Raw genomic sequence first — 23419 nt, forward strand, 5'->3', positions numbered from 1 at the left:
GCACTGACATTAATAAAGTTGATGTTACACTAGTGACCAGCTGGAGACCATGGCAGGACCAAAATGTATGCGACCGTGTGCAATGAACTTTGAAGTGGATGCTTGGCAGTGAGTTGCTGGCTTCAAAATGACAATAAAATGGCAAGATGAAGTCAGTCTGCTATCACCCTGCGATTAAACAGGCTCAAGTTGTCAAATACATGTGTTTGTGATAATGACTGTGACAAATCAGAGAAAACTGCAAATCTGTGGCCAGATGAACTTAAATTACTTACATTCAGTTTAACCAGAAATTCATATAACTGCAAAGGAAATTCCCCTAAAGTGACATAGTTGCTGCAAGATGGCAATTTAACTGCACAATGACATTGTCAGAATATGACCAGAATACAACGAGCTGGCATCCAGTTGAGTCAAGTCCCTTATTGCAAAGTGACACATTGCAGATGAGTTAGTTTCACTGACTCACTCAGATTGATTGTGACAATCTGTGTTTATAAATTAGACGGAAGTTACTGGCAAACTTTTCCCAATCTGTCTGAGAGCAATTGCAGTCTCCCGCCAGGCGACTTATGCAATTGCCTTCCAACAAAAAATGCCCAACCTTGCTTAATGGTTGAGTCTGCAAAACCGTCATCCTTCAAGAACTTGCAATCAGCCACCCAGTGTGGAAAAATTCAGTGCAATCACCCACCGCTTAACAACCTTCCTAGTCGCAAGGAAGTTTCAATCCCATATTTACTCTAGTGTGACTGAGCCACTGCACATCAGACATGAAAGGTAGCTGAACCAAAATCATGTGTCAATCAAGTGTCACACTGAAAATGGCTCAAACATGGTCCAGTATTCATGCCATACAGAGCTCTGCAGAGGCACGTCTACACGCTGTAGCTGTCTGCTGCAGCTGAGCTGTTCTCTTTTCTGCTCAAACAAGCTTTACAGCAAAACAGCATTAAATCTCTGCATAGCATATCATGCACAAGCAACACACTTGTTATAGACTGAAGCCCATCTGCAAAAACTATGTGCTGATTGAATTCCCAAAGTCCTTCTCACACTGGAGCGCTATATATCCAGCATAAGGAAGAGAACTTAAAACACCTAAAGTGCTAAATGTATCTAATCTGGAAGCAACTTTTGGCTTCTCTGGTGCTGAATATCTGCAGCAATCATCTTGTTGGTTTAGGTTGAACAATGAAGATTAACCCATGCTATACCATCTGTGGTATAGCAGATGAAATGTCTGTATCTTGCACTGCATACCTGGATCTTTTCATAATGGAAAATATTCACTCATATTCCAAATCTCATCATTCCAAATAAAAACAAATAAACAGTCACAGCGTCACATAAAACTCACGTTGTTTCTACAAATCTGCCACAGAAAATACATTAATTTAAAGAACCCACATAAGCAACAGACTGAATCTGTGAACCACATTACTAAACCACAGCAGTTCATCATTCATGTGACATATAATCATAACATCTACCTAAACCTAGGGGGGCATCCAGAAATGGTAACAGTTTCATACCCCACATATATGTGATGAAAGAATCTTTTATACTGGAGTTTTTGGGCTGCACACACACTTGTGGTCCCTGAGGCATTTTAGAGCTTCAAGCGTTGGCAGTAATAGCTTATAGACTGTACACTTTAATGTATGATTATACTGTAGCTCCTTATTGTAAATTATATCCAGGTGTAAAACATAAAAGTGTGTTATAAAGCATGATGGTTTGGCAGAGTAAAGGGAGTAATTCTAAGCTCATTTTATTCATTGTAATATTATGGTCACAGATCTAATGCGTTCTCTGCATCTTCCAGTTTCCCTCTTGACACAAGTCTTCTTACTGTGGCTGCTCTATAAATAAAAATGCACACGTGTAAAGTGAAAGTTTATTCTTTTCAGAAGACCCCATCTTTCAGTAACTACACCTGCGCTCAACATGATTTATCCCTCATGTTGTTGAAGCTAAAGAGAGTAGAGAGCCAGGGAGCAGCAGCGGGAATCCATGCTGAGAAAGAGTACTACGGATGTGATGTTTGCTTTGAGAGTTTGATGGAGAAGCTTGGAGAAGGCCAGAAGGAGTTGCTCTGTGTCTTTGTTGATCAAGAAAAGCATATGATGGGGAGAGAGAGGAACTGCAGAACTGCATGAGAAAGTCAGGAGTGGCAGAGAAGTATGGGAGGTCGGTGCATGAAGACAGTGAGACAGTGGTGAGCTGTGTGGTAGGGGTGACACTGGATTCAAGGTGGGGGTTTGATTACCTCAGGCACAGGCTCTGGGCACTTTCTTGCTTGTGATGGGGATGGACAGGCTGACACATGAGTCTCTATGATGTTTGCAGATGATACTGTCATCTATAGTGAGAGCAGGATGCAGGTGGAAGAGAGTCTGGACAGGCACAGGTATGTGCTGGAAAGAAGAGGAATGAAAGTCAGTATAACGAAAAGAATACGTATGGAAATGAGAAGGAGACAAGAGAAAAGGTGAACATACAAAGACTGGAAGTGAAGGTATATGAGTTTAAATACCTGAGGTCAACCTCGTAAAGCAGCAGACAATCAACAAGAGAGGTGGAGGAGAGAGTACAGGCAGAGTGGAGCTGGTGCAGACGAGTGTCCTGAGTGATTTACAACAGGATAGCAGTAAAAGTCAAAGGAAAGGTTTGCAAGACGATTGTGAGACCTGCTATGATGTATGGTTTGGAAATTGTGGCCCTGACAAAAAGACAGGAGGTGGCGTAGCTAAAGATGCTAAGATTTGGGTTGGGAGTCATCAGGATGGACTAGATTAGAAGTATATCAGAGGAACAGCACAGGCTGAGTGCTTTAGAGATGATTTGTACATGTGCAGAGGAGGAATAGTAGATATACTGGACAAAGGATGTTGTAGATGAAGCTGCCACACTCAAAAGAGAAAAAAATGAAGGCAGGAGGAAAAAAGAAAGACCTTAGAAGAGGTTCATGCAGTGAAGGATGACACTTCAAAATAGATTGCATTGAATTATAATGTATTCTGGACCTTTGATGGAGGAAATGTTCTATAACTGGATGTCCTTAAATTTTAATTGAATATCCCTGATATAGCAAAACATATTTTACAAAATAATATGCATTTCAAATTTCGGTAACATTTTAAAATGTGTATTTTTAGGAAAGCCAACTATCCAAAGTTCATACAGAACCATCCCATCTAATGCCCTCTGGCAGCAGCTAACAATGGGACTTGATAATGATGCACAAAACGTACTCTATAGATAAAGCTGCTGATTTGTCCGGATCCATTTATTCGAGGAATGGACAGAAAGCTCGTGTGGCTCAGCACAGATTAAATTATTAATATTCAGCATAACCCTTAAATGAAGAGGGTGAAGCTTTAAACTTTTGTCATCACTAAAAGCAAAAGAGAGATGATGCTTCCACACCAAATGACTGCTCGGATTAATAGCAAATTATCAACAACGATTTAAGTTAAGTGACTTACAGTCATGTCTTGTCTAGTCTTCAAAAACATTAATTCCACCCATCTGATTATGCACTGAAATTCAGTGCAGGGATAAGATATGATAAAGCTGTGAGGGGATAGCTGCAGTAAAAACCTTTCAAGTATAAATCATCCAGTGCAGAGTGGTGATCAAAGGCAGGCAACACGATTCTATATAATAAAAATGCTAGTCGTTCATTAATGCTAACCGTCAAAGTGGGCCGAGTTCAAGATGCTGCTTTTATCTTTGCATTCCCCTTTGAACTACACATACATTCATATTTAGGCAGGTGCATGTTGACATGGCTGAATGCCATTAGCTGGGGAACAGCTTTGTGATCTGATCTGAAAATACAGCAACAACCTGACGATAAATAAGACTACAGTTCTATAATAATATGTGTACATGCAGAGGGGCAGCAGAGTAATCCGAAAGCTGCACAACAAGTTTTCTCTTTCTCTTGTTCTGATCCTACAGGGACACAACCTGGACCACTTAGGAAGATTAAAAAGAATCTATAGACAAGTGGAAACAGGTCCCTGAAAGAGACAGTACGTTCGAACTAAGTGTAATTTGTCTTACTAATACATTCGAAATGCTTTCAGCCTGAACATAGGCCTTCAGAGGCAGCTTTCAGCTTTTTGCATGCTCAGTAATGCAATTGTGGTATAGCAGATGAAATTATCCTTCAGAAGGTACTCGTGATGAGAGCGCAGGGTGTGGGCTCAAGTGCTTTTATGACACACGTTCCAGTTTGTAGTCCTTGAGTCAGAAATGAAATGAAATGAAATTCTAGGGGGAGAATTTCTATAGTCCTGCTGCTACTTTAATCTAAATTTGTCTGAAAAGATGTTTGAAGATATTTAGTTGGAGATGCAATAATCAGGCTTGGATATGGTTAGATTTACAAGTATTTGGACAATAGCACTGTGGTAGCCTTCAAAGAGAGCACTTCTGTATAAAACATGTACATTTGAATAGTGTATTTTTAGATTTGGTTGTATTGTTTGCTATTTCTTTGCTTTTTATTGTTATTTATTCTACATGCTGCTAACAGGAATCTGTCGTTTATTTTACTACAGGCAGAGTAAGGTTTGGTGCCTCCTAAAAACACCATACAGTGCAAGTGTAAGGACATTTTTTCTATTAAACAATACCGCAAATGCATCTAGTTTTCTCATTATGTTAACACGGTAGCTGGTAATCTGCCGGTGCAGACATCAACCTTATTGTAGCTTTCACAGCTTGGTTGTATTAACTTAAATTGCTCAACCGGGCTTGTGTGTTTGTGTAGCAGTTATCCACAATAACACAGCTGAGGAGGGATTCCTGCAATCTGTATTTTTATTTTATAGAGTTATGTTCTTTATGTCCACTATTAAAAAAGACTGTTTTGTTGCTTTTTCTATTTTTGTTGGTCTTAATGAATTCTGCTCAGACCTGAAAATGCCTTCAGTCACGTGGTTTTGAGTGACCCACAAACACTGTTCCCCTCCTGTCTCCTCCTCTGTTAGCTCACCCTTCCATGTTTTCTCTTTACTCCACAAAATGTGAGAATAACAACACGACAGAAGCGAACACAGCTGCAGACAAAGACTGAGGGAGAACAATACAGCTGACTGTCCTTGAAAAGGCAAAATAAAACGAAACAAAACAAAAATACAAAGCAAGCACAAGATGCTCAGTAAGCCCTAGGTAATCAATTTGGGGTGTTCAGATTTAGTCATGGCTTAATACCCAGCAGTCCAGTGCTAAATTGCAGTGAAGTTAAATCTAATTAGAGCAGTCTCTTAAGCCGTGATGTGTTTTATTTATTGCAGCATTTCTGGAGCATTTTCTTAATTTATGTGGCATTACCATGGTGACCAGCAAATTTTCCACTGCTGGTTTTAAACTCTGAGTGTCACAAAGCCATCATAAATCTTATTATTGGGTGGAATGAGTATGTTAATAATGTAAAACAAGAACAGTTTATGAATATTCATAGTACATGTGATAGATCTGGGTAAGGCTTTATGAGTTGCCACATAAGCCAGACAGCTCATGCTCAAAAACTATTCGTCATCTGAAGGCGTCACTGCGGACGTCCTCGTCTATAAAGGCACAAAAGTGGGTTTCAGACTTTAGTTAAACACTTTTGTTTCGAAGTTCTTTATTACAAGTTTATTCATTTTCATTTTTTTGTTATGAGCGGGAAGACAGACAAGAGGAATTTATAACCAGCCAAGAGTCAGATTTAGATCAGTGAGTGTGTTAACGTGGATAGAAATATCCTGTTTATGGGGCTCATCCAGGCTCATCTGATTAAGCATATCCCCCAGTGTTCCTGCACCTAATTACATTTAAGACTTTTTAAGGGCTTTTTGTTAAAATATGCAATAGTTGTTTGGGTTTTTTTTTTAATTATTGTACTTTAAAAATGATGATCTAGTTACATAAAAATTAAATAGTTGGACATCTTAGTTGTTTATTGACATTTATATCATAGTTATACACAGATTTGTGCTTTTCCAGCATATTCTTTTTGGGGGGCTTCACATAATGCTGTGTTTTCAGATGCATCTCACTATTATGGACATTGCATCATTGCCTTCACGCACAAGAAATAATTATCAGCCAGGGGACAATAGCACTCAGTTTCACTTTTTTCCCAGTGATTTTTTGGGGGGTTTTGCTTTTAATTGTTGGATACATTTAGTTACCCAAAGGTGATTGGTCATCTTAAAGATCGATGACTTGGGAGTGAAAGCAGAAGGACGTCTTGACATACCAGCAGCTTTAACAATATGGGATTATAGGAGTAAGAACCACCTGGTTATTCAATCAGAAAAGTAATAATTGACAAATTAATACATCATTCATTGACTTTTTATTTAACTTTCATGTACTCGTATCCAAATAAGTGTCGAGCAGCTTTAATGCTACAGAGGCTTCCAGTAACAACTCGCTTCAAAACTGGATGGTGCTGAAACTCGAACAACAAAGCTTCCTGCAGCAAAATCAAATGTCACAACAATCCCACTTTTAGTGTAGAGATGTAGAATGTCTCCTGACAGCCCACAGCCACATCATGACTAGACTCTGACTCATGCTGGAATGCCTCCACCGCTGAAGTTGCAGTTTTTTATCCTCTTGCGTGAAAGAATGAGATACAGGTGGTGAAACTGAGCTTCCACTGAAGGGTGGCGGGCCTCTCCCATAGCAATAGGTTGAGAATTTTTTTTCTGTTGGTAAACTGGAAAGACTGGATTGTGAACACCTTCAGATCCCCCCCTGAAGAGCTGGGAAAATGACCTGAAAGAGTCTGGGTCACTACTTAAACTGCTGTACCCACAATCTGAACCTAGATAAGCACCAGAAGATGGATGCATGCATAGATATTTTAAGAAGGATGGGGTCTCTCTAAATGTTGTTAACAACTTTGGAAAGCAGAATGTGTTAATTATATCATCCATCCATTTTTGCTCAAGTGTCTATCATACTAGGTTCCCATGGAGCTTATTCCAGCTGACACAGGCAGAGTGGTGTGGTACACCATGGACTGCCAGTCCATCCTAGTACTAACATAGGTTAACACAGGTTATAATTAACCTACCATGCATTTCTTTGGACTGAGTGAACAAGCTGGAGTACCTGCAGAAAACCCACAGAGGTGCAGGAAGAACGTCCAAACTCCTGTTTTTGTCATATGATACAATGGCGACTAACCCCACCAGCTCATTTCTGGACTTCATATTCAAATCGCTTTTTTCAGGTATGAGAAAATAAACATAAATAGTTTTTGTTCACTATGAATGTGACGTTTTATAGAGTTTGACAGAGCAGTCAGAGAGACTGTAGAGAGAGCTTAAGAAAGTCTAGGGGCAAACTCTTTAAACCCCACGGTGCATTTCAATGGCAGGAGGGCAGTGTTTACAGGGACGTCATCTCCTGTTGTCCGTCCCGTCCTTGGCTTTCTCAAAGACCCTGCGAGGAATCCAGAGCTCATAATTAATTGATCCAGTTCTTGTTTGATTCTATTTATAGTTAACCACTTCCACACATCAAGACATCCTTCTTCCCTATGACATGAAACTCTCAACACCCTTGATCAACGCATTATTATCTGGTGGAAGCTTGTCAAGGTCACAGCAGGGCAGCTGAGAAATGAATCTCGAGTGCATTGTGTTTTATGAGACCCAGCACTGTCACATCCACAGGAAAACCAAGCGTATGCAGTGGGAGCCTCACAACATGGAGCATGCATATTTCAAAATGTTCAATTTGAGGAGACACGTGCCCCCTCGGTTGCAGAGGGCTTGATGGGCGCACTGCATTTCTGGTCGGGAGGTCATCCATACTTAATGAGGTTGTTGGTTGTTTGGCAGTCATGTGACTTTGTTTTCCTCCAAAGAAAAAGGCAGACATGCTGCCTCTTTGGGATGAGCAAAAACTTATTTTTGAAGTTGTGAGTTAACATAAAATAGGGGAAATTAAACATGCATACAAGATCAGAGGGTCATTGGGTTTCATAGATGTTTCAGACATATTCATTTACATTTCTGCAGCAGTGCGAGAAAACAGGCATGAGACACATAAGTAATCATAAGGTAATCACTGCCCACCACCTGACATCCACAGATCACATTTTCTCGGTTAAATCTGGTCAGCCAATCACGATTTTTAAAAATATGTCTCCTTCAACCTGCTTGAAAAGTGAATGTTTAATTTTCTGATGATAGCAGGTTTAAAAGATCTCTAAATAGTAAATACTGTCAAATCTAAAATCAGGTTACAGTAAATTTCAAAAGGAAAACTTTATCATACGTCTAGATCAGACCTAGCTACTGTTTAAAAATTAAACAAACATATTTAAGTTTAGTTTTGATACAAAATTGATACGAATTGTTTTGAGGTTGTGAAAATGTTAAATACAACACAAATATTAGCTCGTGTCTTATGCAACGAGACATAAAAACTGTTTTGTGTGTGTTTCATTCTGTGTATAAAAGGCTGTAAAAACACAAAATATTTCAGAATATATTACAGAAAATTTCAAATCTGTTGGTTCTAGGAGTCAGAGGTGCTAAGGAGGATGAGTGCACTTTCATAAGAGATGTGTTTTTCTACACATTTTTCACAACTGAAAATACTTTTTTTTACTTTACATCAAATCTTAACATTATATCTTTGAGTCTTGCATCCTCTAAATATATTCAGTTATTAAAAATCTTAATTCACGTTAATTAGCGGTACTTCTAAAATAATAAAAACAAATAAAATGTTCAAAATAACAATAAAATATGTTAAAAGTAAGATTTCTCATTCTGCAGAAATGTGGTTTCTGTCATAAAAAAAAAAACATACATTAAAGGTAACAACATTCATTAACTAAATAAGCTTCAAATGAGTGTTATTCTAAATTGTTACATTTACATGTGAGCAGCACTTTTCTGTTGTAGTTGGTTGAGGCGGAAGTAGTTTTAATTTACTGCCCTCGGTAAATCTCAGTGGCCAGTTTTGAGATGGTAGGGGAAGAAATGGAATTTATGTAAATAAATATTACAAATAAAAATATTGCAAAGTTAAATGATTGTTTTTAATTCAATTAAACAATCTTAAAAGGGTTAGAGTGGTTAAATAACTATAACAAACTAACTTGGACAAGTAACTAATATCAATATAGTAATTTTATGACTTGGTTGAACAATAAAGGTTCAAACTGTAAGAATATATCTTTATCAGATTTAATCAGTGATTCAGTATGATAACTTTCACCCTGTGAGACATGACTCCTCTGACTTTATGAGCATATACAGTGCAGTACAGTGTAGTAAATCCCAAAATAAGACAAACCCTGATATTCATTGACTGGAACTACAAGGTATTGAATTCCCAACATGAAACAAAAGGATCAAATAAATGTTGACACTATAAATAAACAGCTCCGATATTTTTACTTCACACTGCGTATGTTTAACATGGCAGATATCTACATCCTTTACTTCCTCTGCTAACAAATATTTTTTATAATTTGCGTTCACGCGTCCATACAAAGTGACAAATGTTAGCTTGGATTAAGTGTTAACTGTCAGACAAATTTAACACCTTTTCAAGGAGAGCGATGAGAAGAAAGAAGTCGCTACATTTCTATGACACTGTAAATCAGCGTAAATAAGGGAATGAACAGAGAAGAGAAAACCTCTTGACAAAAAGAGAGAAAGACCAATAATCTCCGCCTTGAGGTTTTTCTATTTATAGAGGCAGAACGTCTCTTCATATTAAGGTCAATGGCAGCTATTTGCTGCCCTCTACTGTAGAAATACAGACTGGCTTTTTTCAGGTGTACTTACTGTAGCATATTTGTTTTTGCTTTGTGTTTTTTAACTGCAGAATTCTTTATACGTATTTTGTTATTTGGTACACTGTGCACATAATATATGGCCCAGATTTTAACTGCATAGCCCAGAACATAATAACATTTTTTTTTTTGCATAAACTCTGGGTCACACATTCACATTTGCCCTATGCACTGGTCTCTTTGGCCTCAAATGGAGTGTAAAAAGAATATGAAAATAGCAAGATGAGCCAAAGCATCCTGAGACAAACATTTTAGAATAGATTCATTATTATCATCAAGCCCTTAAAAGTAAAGCAATACTTGAGAGCCACAGCTTTCAGACTGGGAAGCATGGTGGTGTGCTGTCCCATTCCCTATGACAGCTGGGACAGGCTCCCTGCAATACAGAACTGGATAAGTGGAAAGTTTTTCAGACTTCAGGAAAAGTTATTATAGTTAACTAAAACTAAAACTAAACACTAAAAATAGGTCAAAAAAGATTTTAGTTAACTAAAAGAAAAACTAGACCTAGAAACTAGAAAACTAACTGCAATAAAAAATGTAGAGGAATTACCCTCACTGTAGTTTTAGGCTTATAAAAATACTTTTTAAAAAAGAAAGCACTGTTTTTATTGTAACACTTGCACTGATTTTCCTAAACCTCTGCCTGTTGCCTGACATTTGTCCTCCTTACAATAATTAAAAAGCCATTTACTGCGTCTGTCATCTTAAACGAGTTAGTCCCGATACGGCTTTGTTTTTGCTTTAAGGTAACTGACCTTTTAAAATAATGCTAATTTTCATATAGTTTTGTTCATCTTAAGTTCCTCTTATTTTTTGTAGCATAACAACACAGAAGGCCTTTATGCAAATTTATGCTAAAACACATACAGGTAATTGTGATAAATGTCACGACTGGGGGGGGCACGTCTGCATGAACATCGGGTAGTAGTCATCATTAAAAAGAAGCACGTGATCAACATACTGGATTTTACTGATGTAGTACTAGGATATGAGCAACAAAGAACAAGTCGTTCAACTATTTCTATCAAAAAAATACAATGTTTGGACGAAACATTTACCTCCCAGGTATAACTTTAATCATGATTTCAACTCATGTTTAAAGAAGACTTTAAATCTATTCAACATAAATGGGTGGGATGCCATTGCATATCTGCTTAACACCAAATAAAAAGCTTATTTTGCCCCTAAAATGAGGATTTATATTGTTATGACTTAAATCATTTGATTGCTTTCATATAATGTGTGACACCCTGCTAATTTACTGCCTCGTAATACCTCACTGTTACTTTCGCTTACTGAATGTTTAAACAGCCCCCGGTGTTGTTTAACAGGGTGAGCACTGTACAGCGTCAGTATCAGCTTGCAATGGGGGAAATGAAGACCATAGATTTAATTTTTGATTTGATGCATAGGTTTACTATCAGGTAGAGTTGACAGAAAGTACAAAGAAGTACTGTTTCAAGCTGCAGAGTTTAGGACAATCATTCAGATTGAATAACCTGATGCACTGCACAGCTTTCAGGAGGTGCATTGCAAGAGTTACTACTCTCAGGCATTTTCTACAAACCCTTGTACCTGCAAAGACAAAGTACAGAACATAGCACAAAATATCACATCTATGCACAATTCTGAAAGTGTTTCCTGCTTTTATTAAGTACAATTTTCAAAAAAAAAAAAAAAAAAAAAAAAAGTACAATTTTCATTTTTCCTTTTGTGCAAACTCTATTGTACTGTAAGGACTAACTAGTCATGATGTTAAGCAACCTAAAAGTCTGAACTAAACTCCTGCAAACACGTCATGGAGGAGGCATGTCAGTACATTGTAGTCACTGAAAAAGGTGTCCTAAATACAGCCTTTCTCTTTTTGATGAGCAGTAATCCATCTGATGCTTACATCTGTGTTTAGAGTCAACACTCAACCTTCTTGAGAGCCCTGGATGTGCAAACAAAAGTTAAGCACAGCCACAACAAGACAGGAGAGGCTGCCTCACACCATGTTGTGCCTGTTGTACATACTGAAAAGCACACAAAAAATGATGAGCACAATGCTTCGTCTTACCAATTCCTTTACAGATCCAACACATTTTCTGCATTTTAATTAAACGCCAGAAAACGAGGACACGGCGGCACAAATACGCAGTACAACAATGAAGGATTTTGAGATGATGCTTGAAAAACATTGTATTTAGAGTCAAGCGCTCTTACAGAAAATGGCTTTGCAATGTCCTTCAAAAACAAAGCAAGTACACTTTTTTAAAAAAGAAAATCAAACCAGGAGCTACAAGCGCAACTTTTCACATTTAATCAACATTCAGTTTATCCGATGTTCTCAAACAGTCTGATAAAAAAAAAGTAAATGCATTGTCATCTTGTGCTGTAGCAAGTCTTACAATGAAGCCCTTTAGAGTAAGAATACATCTGAAAACATGATGAAGGCTCGGGCAGATCAACTATTATGTACACATACGTGAACTCTTTGGTTCTATGATCCATGTTTGATTCATTTATTACTTTTTTCCAATTTAACACACTTAATAAAATGAATGTTTTCATGTTTTGCAGTGACAGCGTGAACCACAAATCTAAGGAAAATGTGATTCTGCTACATTTACTACCGCTGCCACTCTAAGTCATTTTAAATATTAGATCTATACTTGCTCTTGCTTCTACTACTGCTAAAGGGCACAATAGTGGTTTAACTATTAATCTATACATTTTTATTTTTTCAATTCATAACAGATTTGAATGGATCCTCGTATCCCAGCACAGAATAGACGTTCCCCTCTGATTGAACATCTGGTATCGTAAAATTGAGTTCAAAAGAAGAAATGTAAAACATAATTTTACCTCGAATGAGAATTAAGATGAACTATTATACAGTTTAGTCACCTTTAAACGAAATCCATGTTTGAGCTCATGTTTCATTCCCTCTCTGCCTGTCCCCAACTAATCAGTACCATTTATCAATTTCAGAGGTCAAATATGAAATGATGCTTCTTCAAACCATAGTCTGTATTCATTTTCCAGCTCTGGCCATCTGCGGTTTTTGCTCCAGGAAAAATTTAACCTGGCAATAATTTTGACAAACATATATGAATTGTGTCTTCTTAAAGACAAATCAGGTCAAGACAACTGTTTGTGTAACTGAATCAAAGCACTGTTGTGCACGTGATACACAGCCCACAGTAACTCAAAGACCCTGAATGCTTACGATGAGGCCTGCTTTGGCCTTTCACTGACAAACGCAATGAAAACGAAGAAACACGGCGGATTTGAAAAGATGCACTTTCACTGTATTTCTCCGAAAATTGCAACCAGTGTTTTTACTGTAATGCAATGACCTCTTTTAGCACATAGGACTAGTAGAAGTGGAGATTTCAATCAGATGACGAGGAAGTACTTGATATTCTTAAAAGATCTGGATCGTACCTACTTTAAAAATCTTATGCAGCTATTTTCTTTAGTGTCTCCTTTTTCTATCCTTTTTCTTTCAGTCCACAAACTGTTCTCATTAGCCTCGTTTCCAGCACCAGCTAATTTCAGAAAACAATCAAACGGGAGACGGAGTAAGCTAAAAACATGATAAAAAAAGTGTAATCTAAAGCAGTTCATGAGACAGGTAGTTACAGAAGAGCAACACAAAGAAAAATCAAGAGTGAAAACTAGACTTCAAGTAGCCAGAAGCATCCTCCATTAAAAACTACCTAAGGTGATATTGAATGTAAGCCCTAGGCCACTGTTTGACTACTGCTTGGCTATTTTTTCCCCGAATTCAGGATCAAAACTAGGCTTAACGTAAACGAATACCAGCTCTCTGAGGAGAATTTTGAAATACATTCCAGAGGGTGATTTGGACATTTCTATCCCATATTAACAAGTTTACTTCTACCTAATCAAAATCTTACACTGGAGAATAAAGCACAGCCATAAAAAAGTCAGTAAAATTTATGTTATGGAACCTGCTAACAATCCTCACCTGCAACTCCACCCAATGTAATGCAAGAGAAATGAAGCACACCACATCCTAAATTCATTTTTCAAACCTTTGAAAAGTCCTTTTTGTACCAAATATCTGGCCTAGATCCAGATCAGGATGCTTTATGAAGAAAGCATTAAAGAAAAATGGCAGCTACAGCTGGCAGACAAAGTGATTAATCCCGCTTTGCAAGGGTTTATTTTTCTATCTTTGTCCTGAGTGCTTTATTGTTGCATTGTTTTCATCATTCTGGAGGATTTTTAATTCTTAGGTAAATGAAAGCATCCGTGCTACAGTGCATCAGACTGCACAAAGCGTACCTAATAAACATAGAACTCAGTATGCAATCTGCTGACTGGTCTGAGCTGCAGACACAGCTGACTCATGCTCAACATACCAGATCCTGAGTACTTTTACAGAGCAGGAACAAACATGTGTGAACATATTTTGCCCATCTCCAGAGCCAGACTGCAGGACCTTTGGATAAGTCAGATCAGTCGAGTGCTTTTGCACACAGACTGGAGGTTTGCAGCGCACAAACCAGGACAAGAGGTGTCCAAATAAGGAAATGGTCAGATAAAAATAAAGGCTGCTTAACTTTCCAATCTTGGCCCTGAGCAGAACAGCGAGGGCTAAATATAAAATCTCGTGGTTTCTTGTGTCTCGCTTCCGCTGCACTTCACAGGTCCCCTACCATTTCATTAAACTATTGTTGCTCTCCTCTAAGCTCAGAAACCTCAAGGAAGACGAAGCTACACGCGAGAGTGAAGCTGAATAAATACAGCAGCGTATCATTACATACAAAATAACTTTGATTACTGCCTCAGTGTGCCAGTAGTGTAAAATGGCACACCACATTTGTACAACTACATTGTCCTGTTCCCCCGGCACTTGTCACATTTGAGAACGTCTACAGAAATGTACACAATACTTTGAGAAATCCTTTTAAAATGTCTCTGGAAAAATCACGAGGCTCAAAGAAGATTTTCCACAAATAATCACAACTGAACACTTTCCCTTTGTGCTCTCTAGTGTTTTGTGTCTCCGTCCTGGGGTTTGGTACCATGGCAGTATGCTCAATAGGCTTTATTTAGAGTGCTGCTCTGCAGAGTGAGGCGCCAAACGACCACAGATCCCAATGTTTCTGCAGCCAAATCAGAAGCTTGATACTCTGTGTGCTCTCAGCAGTCCACAGGGACACAGGAAGGAGGAGTCCTCTTCTGCTGTGTCAGTACTTATTAATCCCAAAGATCCTCACACCGTGCAGCTGGGGCAGCTTGGGAATGAGTACCGTGAGCAAGGAGACAGTGTTGACAACAAAATGGGCCCGATCGTATTTGGTGTAGAAGCTGGTTAATATATACCTGAATCAAGAATAGGCACAAAAAAGGAGAAGATTACAATGAGCAAAGGACATAAAGCTTATGTCTAGATATCTCTCTGCTGGTGTGAAAGCAAGGCAGTCTGTTAAAAGCCTGAAGAAAACCACAATGTCTTTATAAAATGTCACTCTATGTATAAAAAAACCTTTCACTTAGTTTTATTCTGCCAATCACACCCAGATGTTTCCTAACTCCCAAAAGCTGTGCCAGCAGTTGTCCTGTGAGACCATTTTAATGTGCCAAACAACAGAATTACAACACTGGTAATGAGCAAATGAGTTGATATGAGAATCTGTAAGCCTAAATCTACATTAGGCTTCCAAGCACCAACAAGCTAAAAAGTCCATCTAATTTAATCCCAGCATGCATGTTAGGCTAACTGATGATTCCAATTTTGACGAGGATGAGAAGCAGATAAAACACTTAAAGTGGTTTATGAATATGAGATGATTTATCTGAAGTTCGCGAGCAGGACCACATAAACATTCCCTTTTGAGGCTTATCTACAGATGCCCACTTGTCCCACACAGCAGTTGTTCTCCTTGCTCTCCCTCCCCTCTTCCTCTGTCTGTCATCCTCTCTCAGAGGTTTCAGGGGACTTAACTGGCTCAGGAGCCACTGCCCATCCTCAAGAGGCCTCAAGAGGCCTTCCACACACTGCAGTCTCTGGTCAAGCTCTGTCTCGTTATCAATAAACGGTTTTTTCATTTGCATTTGGGGTGGTTAGAATGGTCTAAAGATCTAAGGCTAGATTTCATGTATAACACAATATATTTGTTCATAAATAGTAAATATTCTATTACCTATTCAATATTTCTACATTCAGTGATGACACCTAATCAACATATCTATAAAGCTTCCGTTTATCACAGAAATTTTTCAACTTACAACAATCTGAAAAATTATTTGTAGAATTGAACCTTCGGCCACAATTCAACCCGGCCTGCGACATCATAAAAAGTAAAAGTAGTGGGGCATATGAGGAAGATGTAAGCTAGTTTTTTATTGTAACCTCAGAGGAAACCAAAGTAAAATATGAGAAGTAAAAACAAACGGCGGCTTATAGAGTTTACCAGAATTCAGCAATGTGTGCATCTGATTTCACAGTTCTTCATCATGTGGTCCTACACTTGTTTTATTGATTATTTATCATTTTTATTATGGCCCCCTGAAAAAAACAAAAGAACCACATACATACCACATCCATGTATATAAACTCGGCTTGTGTGCTGGCTGTATGTTTGCAGAGTTGTGTTAATCCTGGTGAGATGGTGGAATAAATAAAACTATGTTGATTTAATATGAGTCGCACTTTTAGGTGTGGCAGTAAGGGATTTTTGTTAAGTGAGAATGATGAATTGCATTTCCTGCTCTCAGCGGAACAGGTAAGGACATGTACAAAAACACTCCCAGAAGATTTCAGCAGATGTGTAGCCATTACATCTGGAGTCTAAAGACTGACCGCTCACTTCTTCCTGCTGGCAGTGGTTGCAAAACAAAATGACAAAGAGCCCCTTTAAATAAGTGCAAAAACAAAGTCCACACCTGCAAAAGCGCTATCGCTACAATGTTCGTGCTGAGCTGGCAAATAAACCCTGGGGAAGCAGAGTGCTTCCTGTAAACTGAACTGTGGTGGTTAATAAGGACAGAAAAAGGCCAAGAAAGCAGCAAGCGGCACTTCTGCAACCACTGTGCCCCTTCTCAATTTGCAGGCTTGGCTAATAAGGGAGCAGCGTGTATGCTAATCAATCCACACTCACACCAAAGGAAAATAAGCGCTGAATTTTATAATGCAGCATATATTTTTCCACTGAGGTATAAGTGTGTGCAAGTTCACTCTGAATAAAAGGTACTGGCATTATGATTAAGCCACAAACACACAGGTTCATTCAAAGAGAGCTGCTTTTGCTTTAGGCCTGTCACACACAAAAGTGCTGATGGATGACACGGTAGTGAGACGTGTCCTTGTCAGAGAACTGATGACCTACTCTGGTTGTCATTTCCTGTCTACACTCTCCTTAGACCTAACATACTTGCTTAAGGTATTGTCCCATTATATTGTCCTCTATGGTTTTCTGCGGTCCTCAAAAAGCCGCATTAAACAGAAAAGCAGAGGAATGCAACTTACAGGACAATAGGTGTGATGGTGAGGAACTTCCGTGAAGCTGTAAACTGCACACCGTAGTCCATCTGCTCCCAGTGTGTAAGGAGGCGAGCTTTGCCTTGATCAGGGGTCTCGAAAGGTGTCCCTTTCACTGTATGAAGAAGCAGGTACATGCACTACAGAGAAGGGGAAAAACAGAACACTGTTGCCACACATGATTGCCACACTAGTGGATTATTGATATGTGAATACAAGAATAAACTTCGTTAAGTACAAAATCTTCCAGGAAGTTAACTTACTAAGGTCTTCCTCTTCTTCTTCTTTTAAAATAAATCTAAATCTACTGTAAAGCTCATAAGTAAAAGTCAGATGTGTTCTCAATAGTAGGAACACTTTTAAGCTGCATGATGAAACAGCCCATGCCTCAACTAGCAAATTCATTTGTGTAACAGGATCACGGTGTGGTTGCGCTCTTCTCAAGAAATGTGGGCCTGTCCAAGTTGGAAAGAAAAAAAAAAGGAACTATGAAAAAACAACAACAAAAAACAAGAAGCTTGTTAAAGAATCACCTCATTAACCAAAGGCATGTCTAAGAGCAGTGAAGCAGCAAGCAGTTGTGTCTCTGACTCAGCTCTCAACTTACTCCCATTCACCACATCCTAAACCTCTTTACTGTGCTGCACGTGCCCTCGACTTGATTTGACCTAGTCAATAAAGGTTAAGGCAAACTGTGGCAGTGCTGGTCCTTTGAGGGACACCACTACACCACTAACCAGATTATGGATGAGGTTGGTGAGGGTCCAGACCACGGGCACACTGGCAAAGGGGATGCTCAGCAGGATGATATGAAGGAGGCCGATGCCCAGGATGTAAGACAGCCACATACCCCGGCTGTTCATCACTCGGGTGTTGGGGTTAACCTCACTGTGTGCTGTTCCCACGTTCATGATGGCGGCGGTAAGACTGTGTAACTGTCTCCTGAAACAAAAACCAAAGATGTTACCTTCTGACCATCTACAACCTCTAATGGTAAGCAGTCATATTTAAAGGGTTATACAGACACCTGTAGTGAACTCAACTAAAAGAAAATGAATCATGTAGCTTGGTTGCCCTTAAATGAAACTGCATAAAGGAAAAGAATTACTTCTATGTATTACTATGTATTGCAATAAAGCAACAGTAGGTTATATGATGGCTTTAACCTGACATCTGCAAGCCAATCAGATGCCTTTGCCGTGGTATAAATAAAGAAAACATTAAAATATGATCAAATGAGATTTACACATTTTAAGAAGTAGCCTTGTGCGTGAATAAAGCTGGTGTCTACTGGTTCAGTAGCAACTGATTGACTAGAGTAAACAATGTCGCAAGCGCTGATCATTCCAGCATGCTCTTTTGCAAGTTGTCTGGAAACATCACTGGAGACAATTGATCCTTAAAAAGATCTTGAAGTGAAGCATGGAAGCAAAAACAGCAAAAAACAAGAAAAGTTCAAATGCGTTGGGTTAATTAATGAAATCATTGTGCTTACTGCAGAGAAAAATGGCTTCAACTCCGACCTTTACGGGCACTACTCCGTTATCACAGTTTTTCCGTTATCGATGGCTTCAGTTATGTAACTAATACTATCCCTGCGCGGCTGATGAGTCTGCGGGGCTTCCATTAGTCGCCCGGTTCCCCTCCTTCAGTTCCGAACGTGTCTCTAAGCCCTACGGTCCACTCGTGAACACGCAATCCATCGAGACGCGTCCACTTTTCTTTCGTCTTCTTTTAGCCAACAGCTGGTGACAACACGGCACGGTCCACGGTGTTACGTCATCGTCGCTCTCTCTCGGCACACGTTTCGGCGGAGTTTTTTTGCTCCTCGCAATTTTCTGTGATAAGTCATGTTCGAGTCACGTGAGCTGATCTGGCCAATCACAGCGGAGTGCGCTGAAAACACGTAGCTACGTCTCCCTGACGTCAGGGCAGAGGAGGAGCTCAGGGAAAAGTGATTGACACTTATAAGCTACGTTTAATAACAGGAATCCTGATTTTTAAAACGAGGAGATATGGTTTATGCAATTAAATTGCTTATATTTTTATTTTTAAACAAACAAAAATAACTATCTAAATAAATAAATAAATAAAAACGTTGTGGTTCCGATCACAAAAAACTAAAAAATATATGTAAAATAATTTTATTATTGTATTATTAATAAAATAATTGCCTTACAGTTAAGTATATGATACAAAATCCATTTATAGCAGCACCTTTACGTTCGTGCTGAATTGACCTGGAATTTAGCACATTAGGGACAAATAATATGGCATTTTAGTCAAATGCTATTTTCCTAGTTCCCTGAGTAAATTTAGGCAAATTCAATAAACATAAAATATTTGTTTCATCATCTTCTAACACACCTTCTATCAATAAATGTAAAAAGTTAAGTTAATGTTCTGTCTGGTAATAATCATTGGCTTTCAGTTGCAACACAACCTTAGATTGGCCATTGGCTCCATAATTTAGTTGTTTCCACATTCCCCTAACAAGGTAGTATGCCTAGTTTGAGCCAGTGACAAGATAAAAATCCCCTAGGGGTTGAGGCGGGAAGGTCATCTGCAGTAAAAATCTGTCAATCTGGCACCATATTTGATGTGTCGTGCAGTGGCATCCCCTTGTGAATAAGCTAAAAGGAGCCAGCTAGCTTTGAGATTTGCATTTCACTTCTTGTTTTTAGCCCCAGGAGCTTTGTGAGACTGACATGCACTGTTTCGCTTCATGTCGCTATTCACCACCATGTGAAATATCAAAATTACAATAACAAAGGCAAAAAATTCCACCAGTGTCATCCTGTTATAAGTAGCTTCATAGTCTTTATTGTTGCTGCATTTGCTTGTCTTTAAGGTATTTTCCATCATATTCCACTGAAATCTGCAACGCTTTAGACTTGGTGACTTCCCCTGTTTGTTTTCCCCTGTTTGGCATACTGTAGCCAAGGCAGCAAGAGAGTGTGACGATAACATGCACATGATTCATGATGATGGTCTTTGTTCATAACCACTGGATAGCAGTGCCTTTGAAAACTAGACTAAATCAAAATGTTACACACTGTCACAGTTACAGGATGTCGTGACAAAGGACAAAAAATATTGCAGGGACCTGGTCACCATACTTTCCCCCTCGGGATTAATAAAGTATTCTGATTCTGATTCTGATGTCAGCAGGCTCTAGCCGCCCACAGCCCTAAGTTGGAGAAGCTGCTGAAGGGCTGTTTTTTTATAGTGCGCATGCGCCAACCAGCGTGCAGCCTGTTACAGTCGCTCCTGCTTTTTCTCTTAGTTTAGCTCTTTTTTCTTACGTATTCTTTTTTTTCTGACTTGTATTTTCACTATTCTTAGTTAGCGTATTGTCTGTCTTGTTAATGTTAGTTTATGGTGGTTTATAATGGAGCACTGTAACAAAAAAAATAATTTCCCCCAGGGATCAATAAAGTATTCTGATTCTGATTCTGATTTTTTTTTGTTTTTTTTTTAGAAAAACAAACATTTTATAAATATATGATGGAACAGAGAGATTAAAACACAAAATTATCTAGAGATCATCCTGCAATGGACTCCAGCTGCTACAGAAATTGGTCTTTAGACAATTCTTGAAATATATTTGTACATCACAAGTTACCAATGAATCCATACATTCATCCTCTGCTGCTTATTAGTTACATTTCATCTCTGGCTCTCTTCCACAGCGTTTCTTTGTCCTGTCTTCCTCCCCTCACTCCCAGCTGGTCATAACAGATGGCTGCTCCTCCCTAAGCCTGGTTCTGCTGGAGTTTTCTTCCTGTTAAAAGGGAGTTTTTCCTTTCCCCTGTCGCCAAAGCATTTCCCCAAAGCAGGTCATCTTAATATTGGGGTTTTCGCTGATTTTTCTGTATTATTGTAGGGTCTTTACCTTACAATATAAAGAATCTCGAGGTAAATGTTGGTATGATTTGGTGCTAGATAAATAAAACTGAATTAAAGTGAATATTCTGATAAAATCCCAATGACAGTGAGTCTCCACAGACACTACATTAGGTTTCAACAGGCTAGCATTTTGCCACAGTAACACACAAAGAGTCAAAAACAGTCTCAGCCACGCTCTCACAGCTGGTATAAATTCCAAAATTGTGGGCATCAAAATCTTTATACACACACATAAAAGAAAGCTCTCGATTCTTCATGTAGCCAAGATGAGAGGAGACCTTGCTAGAGGCAACAGTAAATGTCTAACGTGGATCATACTGTGGTTTCAAAATCAAAAGATCAACAGTGTCATATTCTAGATCCCAAGATAAACCCATATACTAACTTTGGCCCACAGTAGCCTGAAGCAAAGGGGGTCATCAGTCCTCTGCTTGTATGAAATGTTATGTGACACCTACTGTATCTAAGGGTACCCCTGTGATGAGTGGCATCAAACGGGTTTAGCCATCTGACAGTGGACTGTCTCGTGTGCTCATAGCCTTGGGAGTTATAGTTGTGTCAGATATGTAAACCTAGAGCTCTGCTCAAATGAGAACTATGGATGTCAGTGCTGTGAGATCATCTCTGGCAATGGAACAATGACCAAGTACATGACACTGATAAAATACATATAAGGAGGAGGGAGATAATGAAAGTACTCATGTGGGCACGTATGACACCAAGAGATGAGTATTTCAGTGATTTCACCACGAGTGTGCAAATGATGGCGTGGGTAAACCTTAATAACAAAATGTAATTAAGAAAAATGGGTTTTGTTATATGTTAAAATGCCATTTTAAATCATTAGCTTTTGGTTTAGTCCAGAGCACCATTTAATAGTTGTCTTACAACTTTGGTTACCACTGATGATGATAGATCAAAGCTTCGGTGTCGTGCGGTTGCATTCATTTCTCCACAGCTATAAATCTAACAGATGTTTAGACACATTCCTCTGTAAACTCCACTTCTCTACTCTTAGGGTTTTGCCTACGGCTCATTTAGCTAAGTCTTTCAGATGTAATGCGATTCCATTAATAGGATGCATGCCAGCAACAAGAGCTTTTAATGATGAGATGCATTTCATATTTCCATGTCTCCCTTAAGATGCGGGTCAAGTGTAAATTCTTTGCATGGTTTTAGCCAGGAATATTTTTTTCGAGGCATAAATCTGTATCCAATTATCATCCATAGGTTTACAGACTTACTGTAGCTCCATGCGTGTATTCTGGGAACATTTTAACAAAAAATGGGACAGGGAAAAAAAATCTGTACCCAGGAACTTCACCATATAAATTTGTTGCTGTTACAAAAAATGTAAATCATGTGTTATAGCGCTGTTTAAACAATTAGTTGAATGCTTCTTTGTTTTTCCTACATTGTTTCAAGTCCAAATATTGCTGTGTAATTTGAAAAAAATCAAAGCCTTTTCAAAATTAAACTAGTGTAGCTTCCATTAGTCATAAAATCAGGAATGAAATTTGTAAGCAGTTATATATTCTGTGATGTGGCAAAAAAAATCTAACTCAAAGCATTCTTTAGTATATTGCACCAGATAATGTTATAATATCACAGTTTTAGCTAAATGAGTCAAAGAATACACAGTCAGTTTGGTCCGTTTAAAAAAAGACTCCCAAGTTTAACTTTCACAGTTTGAATTCTGCTTCTACAAGGTTTGAAAAAGTCAGTTTTTTGTACATCTCTTGCTACTGATACCATAAATATTAGCGAGTATTTTGCACCTGTATATTTCACTCATCAGACTGCAATATGCAGATAAACAGCAGCGTCTGATTGTAGAAGACCAGCAGATGTCACCATCAACACACTTTGAACTGGTTGCTGCCATCCTGGAGTCTGGACTGTGAGTGCTTCTACTCTTAAAGACACAACTGTGGAGGCACAGTGATATAATATGAGGTATAATTATTAATTATCATAATTAAGTCCCGCTTTTTTCTGTCATTCTAAGCAGCAAAGAAACTTAGGAGGTAATGAGCCTCTTCTTAGGTGTTTAAAATGAAGTTGTTATATATAATGAACTCAGTGCCTGTCTAAATGCACTCATGTCATAGGACCAAGTTTCCACTTTAGTAAATTAAGTTAACAAGACTATAAGGCTAGGCAATGCAAGTATGAGC

General features: G+C 38.6%; 2 protein-coding genes across 4 annotated transcripts in view; one reads left to right on the forward strand and one right to left on the reverse strand.

Annotated features, from left to right (window-relative positions):
- Positions 1–19175, reverse strand: part of LOC146703573 (ORM1-like protein 3) — a 53292-nt gene extending 34117 nt beyond the window's left edge. For 2 of the 3 annotated variants that reach the window (XM_085466840.1, XM_085466839.1), the window contains exons 1-3: positions 18829–19175; positions 18071–18275; positions 17322–17473 (exon numbers count right to left, since the gene is read on the reverse strand). In XM_085466840.1, the coding sequence (XP_085322966.1) occupies positions 17322–17473; positions 18071–18244 (326 nt within the window). In that variant the 5' untranslated portion in view covers positions 18245–18275; positions 18829–19175. Of the gene's footprint in view, positions 1–12001; positions 15176–17321; positions 17474–18070; positions 18276–18828 lie in introns of those variants that run through there. The other variant, XM_085466841.1, reaches the window with a different exon arrangement.
- Positions 1–23419, forward strand: part of wnt3 (wingless-type MMTV integration site family, member 3) — a 74760-nt gene that overhangs the window by 23764 nt on the left and 27577 nt on the right. The gene's annotated exons all lie outside the window — the stretch shown is intronic.

This window comes from Copadichromis virginalis, linkage group LG8, assembly GCF_057382275.1.
Source record: "Copadichromis virginalis isolate Kocher_CV1m ecotype Utaka linkage group LG8, C_Virginalis_male_GT1.1, whole genome shotgun sequence".
NCBI classification, from domain to species: Eukaryota; Metazoa; Chordata; class Actinopteri; order Cichliformes; family Cichlidae; genus Copadichromis; species Copadichromis virginalis.